The 16163-nt window shown below is 43.1% G+C and overlaps 1 protein-coding gene across 3 annotated transcripts in view; it reads left to right on the forward strand.

Moving 5' to 3' along the window:
* SORCS3 (sortilin related VPS10 domain containing receptor 3) overlaps nt 1–16163 on the forward strand; it is a 513788-nt gene that overhangs the window by 152268 nt on the left and 345357 nt on the right. For all 3 annotated transcript variants that reach the window (XM_016144038.2, XM_036222121.1, XM_036222120.1), the window contains exon 2: nt 14857–14924. In XM_016144038.2, coding sequence (XP_015999524.2) covers nt 14857–14924 — 68 coding nt within the window. The remainder of the gene's footprint in view (nt 1–14856; nt 14925–16163) is intronic.

Raw genomic sequence — 16163 nt, forward strand, 5'->3', positions numbered from 1 at the left:
GGGGCTACTTAGCAAGAGGTAGGAGCACACTGAGGCCAGTTGCTGCCTGTTTAGGGTTTGTAAACCTTTGAGCTATTTTAGGGAAGTCCTCAGCATTAGCCAAGGCAGGTTGTTTGTTGTTTGTATGGAAAAGCCATGGGAGGCAGCTTTGGTGAGCCTGCAAGATGGACAGGACAGGGTCTCAGGGAATCACCAGTGCAGGGTGAACAGGGTTAGCCAGGTTGATGGAGATTCAGATATGGTGGCACCTGGGTCTACACGCTGGGAGCAGGGAAGGCTCAATGAAGAGACAATGGATTCTAACAGCACTTCTTCCTGGCAGAAAACTGCCCCTCCAGCTCTCACCCTGAAGCTAGACTGTTCAGTTCCTCCCTATATATCCCTGGTGCTCCTGGAGCCACTGCCTCAGCACTGGAGCTCAGAGTGAGCAATCGCATCAGCGAGTAAGTCCATGCATGGGCCCTTTAAGAGGATCATCTAGGACTCTTACAGCTATTTGTCTCACAAATGCCCCTGGTTTTTACAAATTGAAGTTTTGAAGGTTTCTCTTCCCAGCACTGGTGCTCCAGACTGGGGAGCCCAATGTGAAGGTGGGACCCCTCACTTCTCTGTGGGGACCTCTGCAGCTGAAACATCCCTCCTGATTCTCAACCTCCACATGCAGGTATGCGACCAGGCCATTTGGCATCTGCACCTTTTCTACTAGACTTGATGTGGCTTCTTTTGTATGTCCTTGGCTTTAGGACTTGAGTTTAGCTATAGTGCAGGCGATTCTCAATGATGGTTGTTCTGTAGGTTAGTTGTAATTTTGATGTGGTCTTGAGAGGAGGCAAGCACAGAATTTACCTACTCTGCTATCTTGACTGGAGCCCTTGTTTTTCATCTTCATTGAACTATCCTTCATACTCTGGACAGTTTTGTTCTTAAAATACTTGCGCTGGTGAATCATTCACCTGCTCAAGCACATTAGACATCTTTGTGATATTTACTGAGTAGAGTGAAAACTCTTTAATCCGGTGTGGTAGGCAGAGTAGCGGCCTCCCAAAGATGTCCATGTCCTGATCCCTTCTTTGACTATGTCAGGTTAAATGGTGGAGGGGAAATAAAGAAAAGGATTATCCAGAGTTATCTGGCTGTCCCCAGTGTAATCAGAAGGATCCTTAAATGGGGAAGATGGAGGCAGAAGAATCAGTCAGGCAATGTGAGAAAGACTTGACCAGCTATTGCTGGCTTCAAAGATGGATGGCGGCCATCAGGCAAAGAATAGGTACAGCCTCGAGAAGCTGGAAAAGACAAGAAAACAGATTCTCTCCTAGAGCCTCCAGAGAGAAGGTGGGAACACAGCCAGCTGACACCTTGATTTTAGCCATTAACGCTTATTTGGGCTTCTAATTCCCCAAACTGTAAGACAACACATTTGCATTATTTTCAACTACTATATTTGTAGTAACCTATTACAGCAACAATAGGAAATTGACAAAATTGGCATTTAAAACCATTATTATCTGACTCCAGTCTGAGTCTCCATCTTCTCTATGCACCTGAAGCTTTAGCCTCAGCAAACCAGCCTCTGCTGCTGGAATGTATCAGGCAACTTCAGCCCAATTGTGTTTTTCGTTTGTTTGTTTGTTTGTTTGTTTGTTTTTAATGTTGCTTCCTTAGCCTAAAGAGTCCTTTGCCTTCTTCACTACTTACTATGAGCCAGATCAAATATCATCTTATGTAAAAAATTCTCATGTAGGGTAATCCTTTCCTTTATCCCAGTTAGGAAATCAAATTTTTTTTAATTTAATTTTTTTTTTTTTTATCATGTCAACTTTGCAGGGTTACTGTGAAGCTCACATGAGACAAAAGGTGGAATGTCTCCAGCCAATCTGGTATGAGTCAGACCGATTCTGACTTTCACTGAATGTAGCCGTACAAACGTATATCTCTCTTGTTGCCCTGAAAGGGCCTTAAGTCAGAAATTTTGTGTCTCTCAGCCCTCCATCCTTCACAGTATTTAACATAGTGTGTTGCCATAGAGAGACTTTGTACTGATTTGTAGGGTCGAATGGGAGATATGTTGTGATAAATGCCAGATTATAGATTGAGTGATAGGTCATCTACTTCACCCTTGTGTCTGGGGGATCTGGGATGTGCTGGATACTGCCCCAGGTGCTGAAGGTATAGTGACAAATAAGACAGGTGTGTTTGCCCTGAGGCATCTTACAATCTAATCAAATCCCTCCTTCTATTTCATTTAAAGCAGTTCAGGTTGGAAGCTACTTCCGGTCTGGGGAATTGCCAATCCCCAGAAAATACACCGGGGTTAGAAGCTAAAATGGCCTGCCCGAGAGCTCTTTCAGCACCTGAGACACAAGAGGGAATGATGCCCCTGACAGGAGCAGCAGAAGGAAGGGGAGTATGTATGTCTGTAGATGGGAGCAGCAGAGACAGACTGAAATGTAATGAGACAAGTGGGTAGAATCACACACCAGGAAAAATGAACTTGATGGACCTGTGATCTTCCCATTGCTAAGGCTATCAATGCATGTCCACACAAAGCAAACATGAGCACTCAGGGAATACTCTAGGCTTTTACCTCTACATCAGTGAGAGGTCTGGAGAGGTAGCTCTTTATTTTGTGAGCTTCAAGTTGTCATCACAAAAGAAGTGACATATTCTCTCTTAGAGACATTGCATTTTCCTACTCGGGTAGTAAATGACCTGGGTTGATCAGAGACTGGGGATGGAAGCGACCTAATATATATGTTGAGGGCTCACTATGTACCTGCTAGAAGATATCTTTTATCTAATCCTCACAATACAGTGAAGGGAAAGACATTGGCTTCATTTTCCAGATGAGGACACTGAGTCTCCACAGGGTAACAAGCGCCTTGCCTAAGGTCACATGAGAGTAAGTGACAAAACCTGGATTCCATGCCAAGACTGTCTGACTTAGGGCTTTTGCTCTTTTTCAACTGATTGTTTATGTTTCCTCGGTGTTGATGATTATCTCTGGAAGCGTCACTCTAGTGGCTTTGGAGCCAACATTTTATCTTTCATCTGCTCACATCTCTTTCTGCCTTTGGCCTCCTCCTCACAGTGGTGGTTGGATGGAAGGACTGATAGGTAGGAAGGTAGGAGCTCAGACCTTTAATTAATGGTACACCTTTGGAGCTAATTAACCCTAGTTCTGATGAGCTGTCATCATGGCATAGACATTGGTGAGAATTCTGGGGTCATTTGGTTCTGACCTTGTTACTGAATTGAGTGCTACCTAACTGTTTCCAAGAGATGGCTGTCTCTCTCATTTTCAAAGTCCCTTAGGGAATGAGAGTGAATGGATTTTTAATTCATTTTTAATGGCTCGTTACACAAAACCAGAACAAACCCCCCACTATTCAAAAGCCATTTTTCACAAGCTCCTTGTTTCAACAACACTGCATTTCCATTTCCTTGATCTGTCACTTACCTTATACAGTACCAAATTCTGCAAAGTACTTTCTAAACAATGGCCCTGTTTTAAATAAGGATGACTCGTGCTTATTAATTACTGTATCTCTTATTCCTTCCTTGGATCACGCAGAAATAGGCAAACCTGTGTTCGGGCGCTGGTTCCTACCTCTCCCTAGCCACATGACCTGGGCAGTTTCCTCATCTTGACAATGCAAGTGATGCTGTCTACCTTTCACTGTGGGTTTGCCCATTATCTCTGTAATGAACATAGAGCACCAAGCATGGCTCTAGGCACTTAGAGGTGCTCAGTATATATTGCGTTCCCACCTCTGCCCTTTCTATGTTTGTTCTTCTCTTATCTAGACTACTCTACTCAATAAAATCTTGCTTTTGTGCATGGATCCAGCGTGTTTTTAAACTTACATTTCATCAAGTATCGGTGTATGCCTTTGTCCTCTCTAGAAGTCCCTAGAGAATACAAGCTCTTGAAAACTTACACAGTCATATTTTAGAAGGTCGCTTTCACCAGCTTCCCTCCCTGTCCTTGTGTTGTCGTACTCTCTTACCTGCTTGTAGACGATATTCTCGAAGTCGTTTCAAAAGCCGCTTTGAATTCTCCCTTCTGTAGAGATGGCAGCCCAGCTCATTTAAGAAAGAGACAACCTTGAAGAAGTTTACAAAATACTCCACAAAGAAGTGGGCTACCCTACCCCCATCTCTTGTGGTCTCACTTACACCTCTCATTCTCTAATGAGGGCATCACCCCAACTCAGACTCATCTTCTTCTTCTTTGAATGCCTATGGCAACGCTTTCAATTCAATAAACGTGTTGTACTTCTGTTGGTTAATAGTTACCATGTTAAGGAAGAGAATAATAATACTCTCGTAATATAATAATGAGAAAAATAAGGCGTCTGTTCTGAAGGAGCACATCAATTAATTGCGGAGATACATATGCAAATAGAAAATTATAATCTGGTGGGAAGCATAATTAGAAATATGTACATGTTAGGGGAATATAAATTAGGGGGGAATCAGTTCTTTCTTGGAGGACAGGTGAGAGAGACATCAGAGTGTTGATGATCTTTGAGGTGGACCTTGCAGAATGAAAAGGAGATCCTCGGGTGGAGAATGGGAGAAGGGCTCTCAGAAGAGAGGAAAGAGCTTGTGCTAATGTAATGGGAGTAGGGAACAGGGAGGAAAATTGGTATTCTGGTGTGGCTGGAGTTTCGATGTCATTTTTGGGAAGTGGCTCTAGAAGAGGGTTAAAACGTCAATTGGGGCCAGGTTGAGAAAGATCTGTCATGCCATGGCGAGGAATTTGGAGTTGATCTTAAAGGCAGTGTGAAGCCACTAGAGATTATTTGGCAGTAGGTAACAGGATTCAGCCTCTGCTTTAGAAAAGTCGTTCTGGTGTAAGAATGGAAGAGGGACGAAGATCAGAAATTCAGTGAACTAGTTATTTTGAAGGCTTTTACAGTCATCTAGTAGCTATGTCCAATGGTCCATTTTAAATCTTTCTTGTACATGAACTGTCAGCAGCTTTTCACACAGCTGAGAATTCCTTCCTCCTTGAAATACTTTTTTTTTTACTCGGCTTCGAGAACCCTCTCCTGGGTTTCCTTTAATCTCATAGACCATTTCGCGTCAGTGAGGGTCTCTGACTCTAGGTATTTCTAAGAGGAAGACATTGAATACAAGAATTGATTACAAGAGTCCTGTAAAGGCTGGAGGAGCAAGAAAGAGAAAGGCAGAGTTGCTCAAAGACTGGTAATTGCAGACACTATTATACCCCTGCACAGACGAGAAAAAGATAGTACAAGAAGCCAAGGATTTCTGTCACGCAGATCCCTGCTGTGTATTCTGAGCTCCATCAGCAGCAACCCAAGAGCCTGCACTTCTCGTCACTGAGACCCAGCACCACTGAGGTTGCTACCAGCTGCTCTATCGCTGCCGTTGTGTTGTCACCAGAAAACAGACATATGAAGAGAGTAGCTTTTCCCTTTTCCACTGGTCCTCGTGAGTGCCACCCCCCTCGAATTGGCAGAATCAAATCAGAAGCTGGATAGATGACAGGTGAGTCTTAGAAGTAGAATTGTCAGAGTTCTGGTTACCTCCAATACATAGGCAAGAACGTGGGCCAAGGGTAAATAAACATAACAGTCACCCCTTTAGCTGCTAGGAGAATTCATTTCCATCCCCTATTCACAAGTAACCCCATCTTTTTCTGTTGGTGAAGCAGTCAGTTCAATGGAACAGGTGTTTTGTGTGCTGGTGACAATGTCCTCCTTGGGAACCAAGATTTCTCTTTTGACAGTGCCCAAGGTTGTGGGGAGATGAAGAAAATATTATATGATGGCTTATTGGGTACTATGAGCTCTTTGCTTCTTTTTCTCACTTTTGCCTTTGCATCTTAGACCTTTATATTTTGACCACATACTGGTCAAATCCACATCCTGGAGGGTAGCACCACAACCTCAGAGTGTTGGCTCCAGGCTAGTCCTGTCATTGAGTCTTTGAAAATCCAGTCAACCATTGTAGCAGACCAACTGCTTCTGGGTGATGAAGTTTGTGGTAAGACCAGTGAATTCCACAGACATGCCCATTACTGCACTTCATTTGCTGTGAAATGAGCTCCTTTGTTAGAAGTAATGTTGTGTGGGATACCATGACAGTGAATAAGGCATTCTGAAATTGAAAGATTTTGATTCTAGCATAATCACTGCAGGCAGGGAAAGCAATTCCAATGAGAAGAAATTGCTCCATGTCATGGGAGGAGTGAAACATAACCAATCTGCCACCAGATACCATAGCGGGGTCTCAGCATTGTTTTCTGATGTTGGCAGGTTGAAAACTCAGCAGTGATAATATCTGCATCAGCCTTGGTGAAAGGAAGTCCATGCCAAGTCTAGGCAAAGCCTCTGTCTCTGCTGCAGCGGCCACTTTACACAGGAGCCCACAGAGCAAACACAGGGGGAGCTGGGGAAAGAGGCTTAAAGACTTTACAGAAGGCCATCTTGTCTTTCAATCATTGAACATCTCTTCTGTAGTAAATACCATTTGGTGAGCTTTCACACAGGACGCAAATGTCCACTGAGCCAATATTGAAAGGTCCAAACACAAACTGGCTTCTCTCCTTCAATTCTCTGGTCTCCAAATGCTGAAATGCCCCAGCTTTCTATCCTCATAGCTCTATGCTGTGCACACTTCATCTCTTGATGATCTATTCTAGTCTCATGTCTTTAAATATCGTCTAATCACTGACAATATTGATATTTCTGTCCTAGACTCTTTTCCCTGAACTCCAGACTTATTTATCCAGCTGACCATTTGACTTCTCCATTTGAATTCTCTTGGGCTCCTCAAACTCCATGTACAAAGCTAAGCTTGTAATCTTTACTCTAAACTGCCATCTCCTAAAGTCTTCATTTTATATAATGGCAACTCTGTACCTCCAATTGACTAATCCCAAACTCTGAGGGTTATTCTTGACTCTTTTCTTTTATTCATACCCTATATCCAATTTGTCAGCAACTCTTATTGGCTCTACCTTCAATTATTGTCACATCACATCTCTTTTCCTGTCAACTGCTGTTGCTCTGGTCTAACCCGTACCATGATTCACCTGGATGATTAAAACAAGATCCTAGTTTACTCTTGTCCCCATACTGCCTTTCTTACTACAGCAAATATGGCGATCCTATTAAAACGTAAGTCCTCTGTTAAAATCCTCCAGCAGCTTCTTGTCTCACTCAACAAGAGCCAGAGCCTTTACATGGTTCACAAGTTCCAGCAAGATCAAAGTCTCCCAGTATCTCCCTGTCCTCATCACTGTCTACTCCCTCTCAGATGCGGCCTCATTGACCTTCTTACTGTTTCTTGAATGTGCCAGGCACACTCCTACCTGAGGATATTTGTATTTGCTGCTTCCTCCGCTGGTAATATTTATTACCTAGATAGCCACAGGCCTTAATCCCTTCACCTCATTCAGGGTTTTGCATGAGAGTCAATTTCTTTCGGACTTCCCTGGGCTTCTTATTTACGGCTGCAGCCTACTTACGCCTGACCACTTCTGTGTATTAGCACTTACTCTTCTCCTTCTGTTCACTTTTTTCTCCCACAGCACTCACCACCATCTGACTACTATGTCATTTACCTACTTATTTGTTTATCTCCCTGCCGAAATGTAAACTTTATGAGGGCAAAGAAGCTGGTTCATTTTCTTCACTGTTGAATCCACAGCGCTTGGCAAACAGGAAGCATTCCGTACACATTTGGTTAGTGAGTGAATGAAAAAATTATGGGGACCTGAAATTGGATGATACAGTGGACAGCCACACATTGCAGAAGACTTAGTGTTTATCTTGCTGTGTGTGGAATGAGGAATCAAGGGAGATGCTGAGGTTTTATCTTGAGCCACAGAGTTAATGATAATGTCCTTTAAACAGCCTGAGAAGGGGACAACAGTTTTGTGAAAATCTCTGCATCGTATATGACAAACTTGTTATCTCTTGAACTATTTCCTTGTCCTTTCAACTGGATTGTAAACTCATGATGGGCAGGGAGCATGTCTATATTATTCTGAATTTGGCACACACCTACCACAGTTCTGGATACCCAGTTGTACCCAGACAGTCTTGTACTGGGGATTGGTTGAGCCGTGGACTAAAAATGTTGAACTTCTGGTTCTTGGGTACATCTCCCAGAGACCGAAGGAGGACCCTGGATTCAGACTCTGCTGAAACTAAAAGATGTACTCTTGTAGACCATCTCCAAGCAGTATGTAAAGCATCCTTGCTATGTTATCATTGTCAGCTGCTTTGGTAAAGAAAGCCACTGTCCCTATTCCAATCGGCTGGAAACAACAAACTATCAGTTAAGGGCCAGAATGAAGTGGTGGGAGGCGGGGGAGGGATACCGGAGGGGCACGTACAGAGAACCCCATGATTTAAAGGCACCAATATTTCAGGAGGGTTTAATGAACTAAAGTAATTTTCCTTCAGAGTAAAATTTTACAGGCATTAAAGGTCCTCACTTCACTGAATGTGCTCACGGGTGAGAGCATCCTAGTGATTTATGAATTTGCAGATTATGCATTATCCTTTCAGAGGACAGGATTTCCCCACGGCCTCCTGCCGTTCTTCCAAAGCTGAGTTCAGGAGCCAGGTGAACACTCTGGGTCCGATTTGCAGCCTCCTGTATTGCCACTGGAGTCTAGACTGTATGGACATTTTTTTAAAAGGAGCTTAGCAACTCTCGAATCCGAATTTCCCCTTTCCCTCTCACCAAATAAGGATTACATAGAACCCTTGTCTCCTGAAGAATAATTATTATACTAATAACTCATATTTGCATAGAACAGCTTATAAAGCGGGTCAGCTTCCCTTATTTGATTTGAATCAACAACCCTGGGAGGTTGGCAGGGGGAAATGTGTCATTATCCCCATTTTAGGAAATTGGAGCAAATTCTGAAAACGTAAATAAGTTGCTCAGGTTCACACAGTCACATATGGTTAGACTGAGTTTAGAGCTCAGCCCCCTCATTGCGAGCACTCTGTCCTTTCCACGCTGCCACACCAGCCCCATCCAGAAGGCAAACGGCTGGACCCAAGGGGATAAGTGAATTTAGACCTGGGAAATTTGGATTCTCAGGTGGACTAGGGACTGAAACTTCTTTCTTTGCAGTTCAGAGTGTGGATATATCCTCTTGCTCAGGAAGTGGGTGAGTATAGCTCCCTTACTCCCAAATATCACTCACCCCAACCCTGCCAGTGACTTGGACTTTTTCGTTCAAATATACTCCTGGAAGGTAGGTTAAGGAAGACTGTATATTTTACGAGGACAGAAATCATTTCTCTTTTGCTTACTTTGTCACCAAGAATCTTATGCTCCAGAAAAATGAAAGATAGAAGGGAAAAATGAGAAGTAAAGACAATAGGTATTGGCATTGTGTGTGTCTATAGATCAGGGAGTTAACTGAGGGCTGGCCTGAGTATCTGGCAGCAGGAGACAATAGATGCCCGTGAACAAGAAAATTAGGGATGGATGGTGAACAAAAGCAGCAGCAATTTATTTTGTAAGAGGCCAGCCATGCCCCTTTTTGTTGCCTTGTTACATTTACATTATTAAATATAGTCCCTTAATACATATTAATCTATATATACATAATTAAGTCTCATAATATTGTCCCTCACTGTCACCACCTTCTTATAAAACTTTTTATTAGCCTGTAGTTGACCATAAGGTCAGCTTCCTCTGTCCTTCCTGTGTTGATCCATTGTCCTTTGTGCCTCCCTTCCCACCATGGCACAGTCTGACTGTGTCTCCAAGTTGAGAAAAGGGAAGAGGAAAAGAGAAGGAAAGGAAGGAAGGAAGGAAGGAAGGAAGGAAGGAAGGAAGGAAGGAAGGAAGGAAGGAAGGAAGGAAGGGGAGGGAGGGGGAGTTGGTTTCATTTATCCATTTTCTTACTGCGCTTTAAGTCCCAGATCATGGAATCTCTCCTTCATGAAGACTGCTGATCCCATTTTCTGGACTTAATTGCGTCTTCTTTTTAACTCTTATAGTACATTATCTGTACCTCTTTCACATAGTTATCATCTCATTCCTTCTTTTTTTTTTTTTGTCATACATTTATAATTCATTTGATGGACCTTGTCTAGTACTTAATCATATGGCAGGAGTTGTGCTGAGTATTGGGGAAGCAGAGTCGAATGAGATCTGATTTGTGACCTCAAAGAGGTTACAATCTAACAGACAAGATAAATATATGGAGAAGTCACATTAACCCAATGTGTTAAAAGCTATATGAGATGTGTGAACAGTGTTATTTCAGAGAAGATATCAGATGGTAATTTTAGGTTATGTGTGTGAATATATGTATAGATGTGCATATATGTGTATATGTATATAAATTTTTATAAATGTATATGAGCTTTCCCAGCTATATTTACATATACTCTCAAATATGTATTGAGGGATTTCTTTACTACTTTGTGTGTGTCTATATGTGTATAGCTTATATTAAGAGAGAATGCTATTTATTCATGAATTATTCTAATTAATTTTTATTTCTCATGCTGTCTAAAATCTCTCTAGGATTGTAGCCAATTAGGTCAAAAAGATACTTATTTGACAAAGCTCACTGACAAACCTGGGTCTCCCAACAATTTGTCTAGTCCTTTTCTTATTACACATACCTGTTTCCTATTTTTTCCTCCAAGAACAAAGAAGTCAGAAGTTATCGTCGCCCTTGGGCTTTGAGCTCTGGATTCCTCCCTGATTTTCTTGGTGGAGTTTAGCAGGTACCTTGCTAATTTATGTAAGCGATACTCAGTCACTATTCATGGACTCCACGAATGAGTGATACACTATTTGAGGCCAAATTTTTCTTCCCTGTCTTCTTACTCATTGCCTTGCACACAGAGAGCTCAGAGAAACATTTGCCTAATGGAAGAGCATTGCATTAGAGACGAACAGCGTGGTTGAGTCACATAGTATTGCCTAGGAAAGCTGGCTCTGTTCCTTGCTAATTCCGTACGTAGGGGGCAATTTGCTTAGCTCTTAGGACTCAGGTTCCTCATCTGTAAAATGGGGATATTTCATAACACTTGCTCAGTCTCAAAGTTTGTTGTGGGGCTTGAGGAACATCCAGCATAGTATTTAGCACATCCTAGGGATACAATTAATGTTTTCTCCCTGCTTTTTGTTCTTTAAATTTGAGTGTTCACTCTCATCTGGGGGCCCCTGCTGGAGGCGAGTCAAGTCAGGTTTTGTTTCGGGTCTTTTCCTCTTCTTACACACCACATCCTTCCACTGGTGATTCCAGAGGCACATGCGCACCTTTGCTTTCTATTCTGAGTACTCGCCCAGCAGCCTGGGGCTCGATAGCTGGGTTTACTGCATGTGCTTTTAGTTTTCTTGCCCTTGTAATTGCATCCTACCTGGTAACCTTTGGAAGGCTCTGAATGGTGAGAGAAGCAAGGCATGGGCAGGCTTTCTTTGGGTCTTTGTTTTTTTTTGCTTGGCACAGAATGTCTTAAGGTTTAATGTCAGATGATCATCTCTTCATTGCTCTGTCATTGGCCTTCTGTGGTGGTTCCAGGGGAAAGGAAGCTTCTAGTCCCCAATTCTCAGTGTTGGGACCTTTCCTTTGGGGAACATAGAGGTGACTTTGCTGAAATGTCCTCCCATACTCTCTTACTGCCTACTTTCTTTGTTAGGTTAAGTCCAATTTAAAGGAACAGATGCTTTTCTAGGTTCAGGTCTCAGCAAGGTAGAAGGGTGGTGTCATTTCAGAACAGAATTGGAAGAAGAATCATTGTATGATGAAATGTTTCTCAGATTGTGGTCCTCTAATCACCACATGGTTTCTGGATACTGCCCCGTACCCACTAAGTCAAACTCGCTGGGAGTGAGACCAGGGAATCTGACTTTTAGGCTCCACTCTTACTCATGTAGGAAGAACAGTACCATGGGAATTTGGTCAAGATTGCACATTATTGGGACTTTAATTTGAGTCATTTCCTCTCTCCCTGCCTCAGTTTCCTCACCTATAAAATGAGGGTGATAGACTAGATTAATACCATCTCCTTCTGAAGACAGATTTACCACTCAGACACCATTATGTTTCATTGACTTAAAAATGATTATTTTTAGGAGCCTTTGATGTGCTGGGTCTGTCTGCTAGGGAGAAAGAGGTAGAAAACATGAACCCTTCCTCAAGTTGTTCAGAATCTAGTTGAGAAGTTAACTCATGTGACATCCTGATGTCATCAAGATAATGTTTAACTAAGAAGCAAATTATATAATTTTGTTTTAAGCACAGCAAGACTTCAAAGAGGAATAACTCTGATGGCGGGCATAGTCCTGGGAGGCTGCCTGAAGAAAGCGGGTTTCTAGCTGTTTCTTGGACAAGAGGCAGGCATGCGCAAGTGGGCACAGGCAATGATACAGTTATACAGCATGAAAGAAAGAAAGCAGAGATGTGAGAGTGGGTTTGGATTATTTGCAGCACCTTGAGAAACTTGGATTGCTCAAATAGAGGATGGTTTCTTGAAAACTGGGGGGAAATGGTTGGAGGAGCTGGTCTGTGGAACGCCTTACATACCAGGCTAAGGAGTCGGGGTTTCATCCTCAGGCGAGGGAGCCAGTAAAGATTTTTAACCAAGAAAGTGCATGAACTGAGAGGCAGAATTGAAAGTATATACCATGAAGGCAGAAATAATATTTATAAAGGTTTGGAAGGGTGTGTCTGTCTGGATCCTCTAACAAACAAATATCAAAATGAGATAAGATGCACAAGAAACATATTAGAGACAGACAAGCTGGAGGGAGGAAAGGAAAGAGAGTGGTTCAAGCATTGGGTAAATAGACTGATAGAATGAGGATGGCTCTGAGTTCTTAGAAGGGTTTTCCAGACCCAGGTATCTGTTAGAAACTCTAGTAATTAAGTGGGTCTTTTACTGCCAAGATCTCTTTCTTTTCTTGGTATGGATTTTGCACTTCTGGAGGTTGTTTGATGTTCCTGCAGGCTGGATGTTGGGAGGAAATGAAATGTTCTGACTTGTGTCTATAGAGCTCTAGATGCGTGTGCTGACCTATTCCTAGAAGAGCATAGTTTTGAGTCTGTCCGGAATTTGAGATGGCTTGCATATAGCCAGCTTTGCTTTTGTGTACTGACCGTGAGAATGACTTTGTAGTTAAAAGAAAGTAAAATGAAGAGAAGTCTATTGTATGCAAGTATGTGTGTTTATTAATTCAATAAAACATTGCCAGAAATTTGGTTGGGGAGGATATGGATAAGTCTCTTCCCTTTATTAGGCCCTGAATTTAATAAATGAGGAAACGTACCATGAATGGGAGAGGCAAGGATCACTGGGTAACTGTGGCGAGCAATTCTTTGCATGTAATGCACACTCCTTGCTGCTGTGCTATGCTAATAGGACAGGTGGTTTGGTAGATTTTACTATTCTGCAGATATCATGCCATCGATGTCTTTCTTGGCTTCACTATTTCTTGCCAACCCATCACCTTCATCACAGGATGCAATCACAGAGGAGACCTATGAGTCCTCCAGTAAGAGCCCTGCAGAAAAGCTGAATGTCCCAAACCAACCTTGCCCTGGACATTCTTTGACTTATAATGAGTCACATCCTTGGTTCTAATTCTTTTCTTAGTTTACATTAAAGAAATGGAAATGGAGCTGACTGACCTCATGGGGTGCTAGATGAGAATAAATATCAAAGGGAGTGTTTTGTCGTCAGTTAAATGCCATAAAAATGTTCAGTATAATGGCTGATTATTTTTCTTTAATCTTAAATGGATGCCTAGAATTGGGAAAGCCCCATCTTGGTAGCAGAAATTCATTATCTTGGAAAGAGTTTAATGACTGCGGTGCAAATGAACTGGAGGAAGTTAAATTGTGGAATGGGAAGGAGCTGAGAAAAGTAAAATGAGTTGTGCATTAAATTTAGATAAACACAATTATGTGTAACTGGATTATCATGCGTGCAGGCTGATGCTGTATATTAGGCACCTGCATTTTGATTAAAATCGATTCAGGTGCATGTGCTTAGCACCTTTGTAGGTATGGAGTTTGCCTAAGCTATGTCCAGGCACATGAGGGGCAGGCGGGGAAATGTCTGATATCTGAGTCTCCAGCTGGAGAATTTTAAAGGGCATGGGACCAGAGCGACCAGCCCAAGATCATTTCAACAAACTGCTAACAGGCAGCTCCAGTTCTCTGACAGGTACAACTTCCTCTGGGCTTCATGATTTCAGCTGGAGTTAGGAAAGTGGTCCTGGGGTCCAGTGCAGTCCAATGACCTGCTAACTCCTTGGTGGGGACAGATGCTGCGTGGTAGATGGCAGATGGCATCAGAGGATGTTGGGGACTGGGTTTGCCTACTATTCAAGTATTTGTGGCTGCTGAGGCCCTAGTAACGGAAATACAAAGTCTCTTTGAACTGCTCTGTAGACAGAATCAGGCCTACTTCCTTCTTCCCCTTTTAGTCCAAGTTTGGAAGTTCGAGTCATCTCCAGATCAAAAGCAAGCCCATCCTCTGATCTCCAGGTGGCCATGCTAGAAAACAGAGCCAGCCGGCCTGTGCCCGACTGTGAAGGGCAGATACAGAGAAACAGCTGTAGATACCCAGTTAATTCCTTGTGGCGTGTTTTATTTCAAATGCAAAGCATCTTCGGGATTAAAATAAATGCTACCAGTTACAAGGCTACGTTAAATTAATATGTTTTTCTCTTGCTTGATCCTATAATACCCCTCAACTCAATGGATGACTACTAAGTCCTCCTCTGGGTGATTTGAGATGCACTGTATATTGTTACACAAACTAAAGTAAGCTTCCTTTTTTTCCCCTCTTTCATTCCTCTCCTCTGCCCTCCTCCTTATCCCCCTCGCAGGTTATACTTATCCTGACGAAGCTGTACGACTTCAACCTGGGGAGCGTGACTGAGAGTTCACTTTGGAGGTAAGTGGATTACAGATTCTTACGGAGCTACTCGGCTTGGCTCGCATGAGAAATGCCCGCTAAGCAGCTGGGAGGCCTGTTTTGGAAGGAGCAGAAGATGGCGCTCTTCCTGGAAGCCCTTTAATGCCCCAGGTGGGACTGACGACCTGCACCTGTGAATTCTCTTAGAGCTGTGGTTATCTCTCTTGGGGCGCTGTCACACCTTCTCCTTGGCGGTGCTGGCACTTCTGCATTCCTGCTGTGTCTCATTCTTCCGATGAGCAAGGGTCTGGTTGGAGGGATCAGGGCAGCATGCCTGGCCCAAGGGGAGCCGCTGTAGTGGGTAGGGACAGTTTTCAGTTCTTCGTGTCTGTAAGATGCTGTCATTTTTGAGAAGCCAGTACTTGTGAGAACAGAGCCATGTGGGAATCAGGCCTGTGTGATGACTTTCATGGTTTTTGTGGTCCCTAACTTCCTCCATTAAGTAATATGAAAAAAAGTATTTTATGAATGTATTAGCATAAAGATAAATGTATTAAAATTTTTTTCAGGATACATTTTTTTTTTTGGTTTGATTTTAAAAGAAATGAAAGCATCTGTGCCTTGGGCACTGTGCCCATTGCATGCTGGATAAGTCAGCCCTGGTGGGACGCTGGGGCATGCGGGGCGGGGAGGAGATGGATGCAGGTGGTTAAGCCATGAACCTGGAGTTTCCTTGGGGAGGAAACACCTGCACTTACTCTTTCATCTACCTCCTCACACCTGTACGCACACGCAGGCTCACAGCCACACTGCCTACGGTCACACAGGACTATAGCAAGTTTCATCAGCCATAGCGAGTTGATGCTTCATGCTCCATGCTTGTTTTGTTCATGAAATGCAAGAGAGCAGTGTATCTATCTCACTTGCTTTGTCATTTGTAAACATTGGGGAGGATGCTGTCACAAAAGACCATCCGCTTGGCTGCACCATCATCCCGGAGCCCATTCCTGAGGGTTTCCTGAGCAGAGGGCTCTGGGACATGAGTATCTGTGCACCTTGCTTCCTCTTAATCTAACTCATTTGTTTGCAGAGGACTAGCGGGGGGTCTCTCTCCCAGGAAGAGGCAGGAGTCACAGCGTTTATTAAATATTTAGGGGTTAATTGCTCATATCGACTGTGGCTTGCCTCCATTTGCACAGGATGTCCAAAACCTAATTTTGTTGCCCAGTGAAAATTGGCAGAGGTATAAGTAACCAGGCCGCCTCTAATAGATGAAAG

Source organism: Rousettus aegyptiacus, unplaced genomic scaffold, assembly GCF_014176215.1.
Source record: "Rousettus aegyptiacus isolate mRouAeg1 unplaced genomic scaffold, mRouAeg1.p scaffold_m13_p_6, whole genome shotgun sequence".
NCBI lineage: Eukaryota > Metazoa > Chordata > Mammalia > Chiroptera > Pteropodidae > Rousettus > Rousettus aegyptiacus.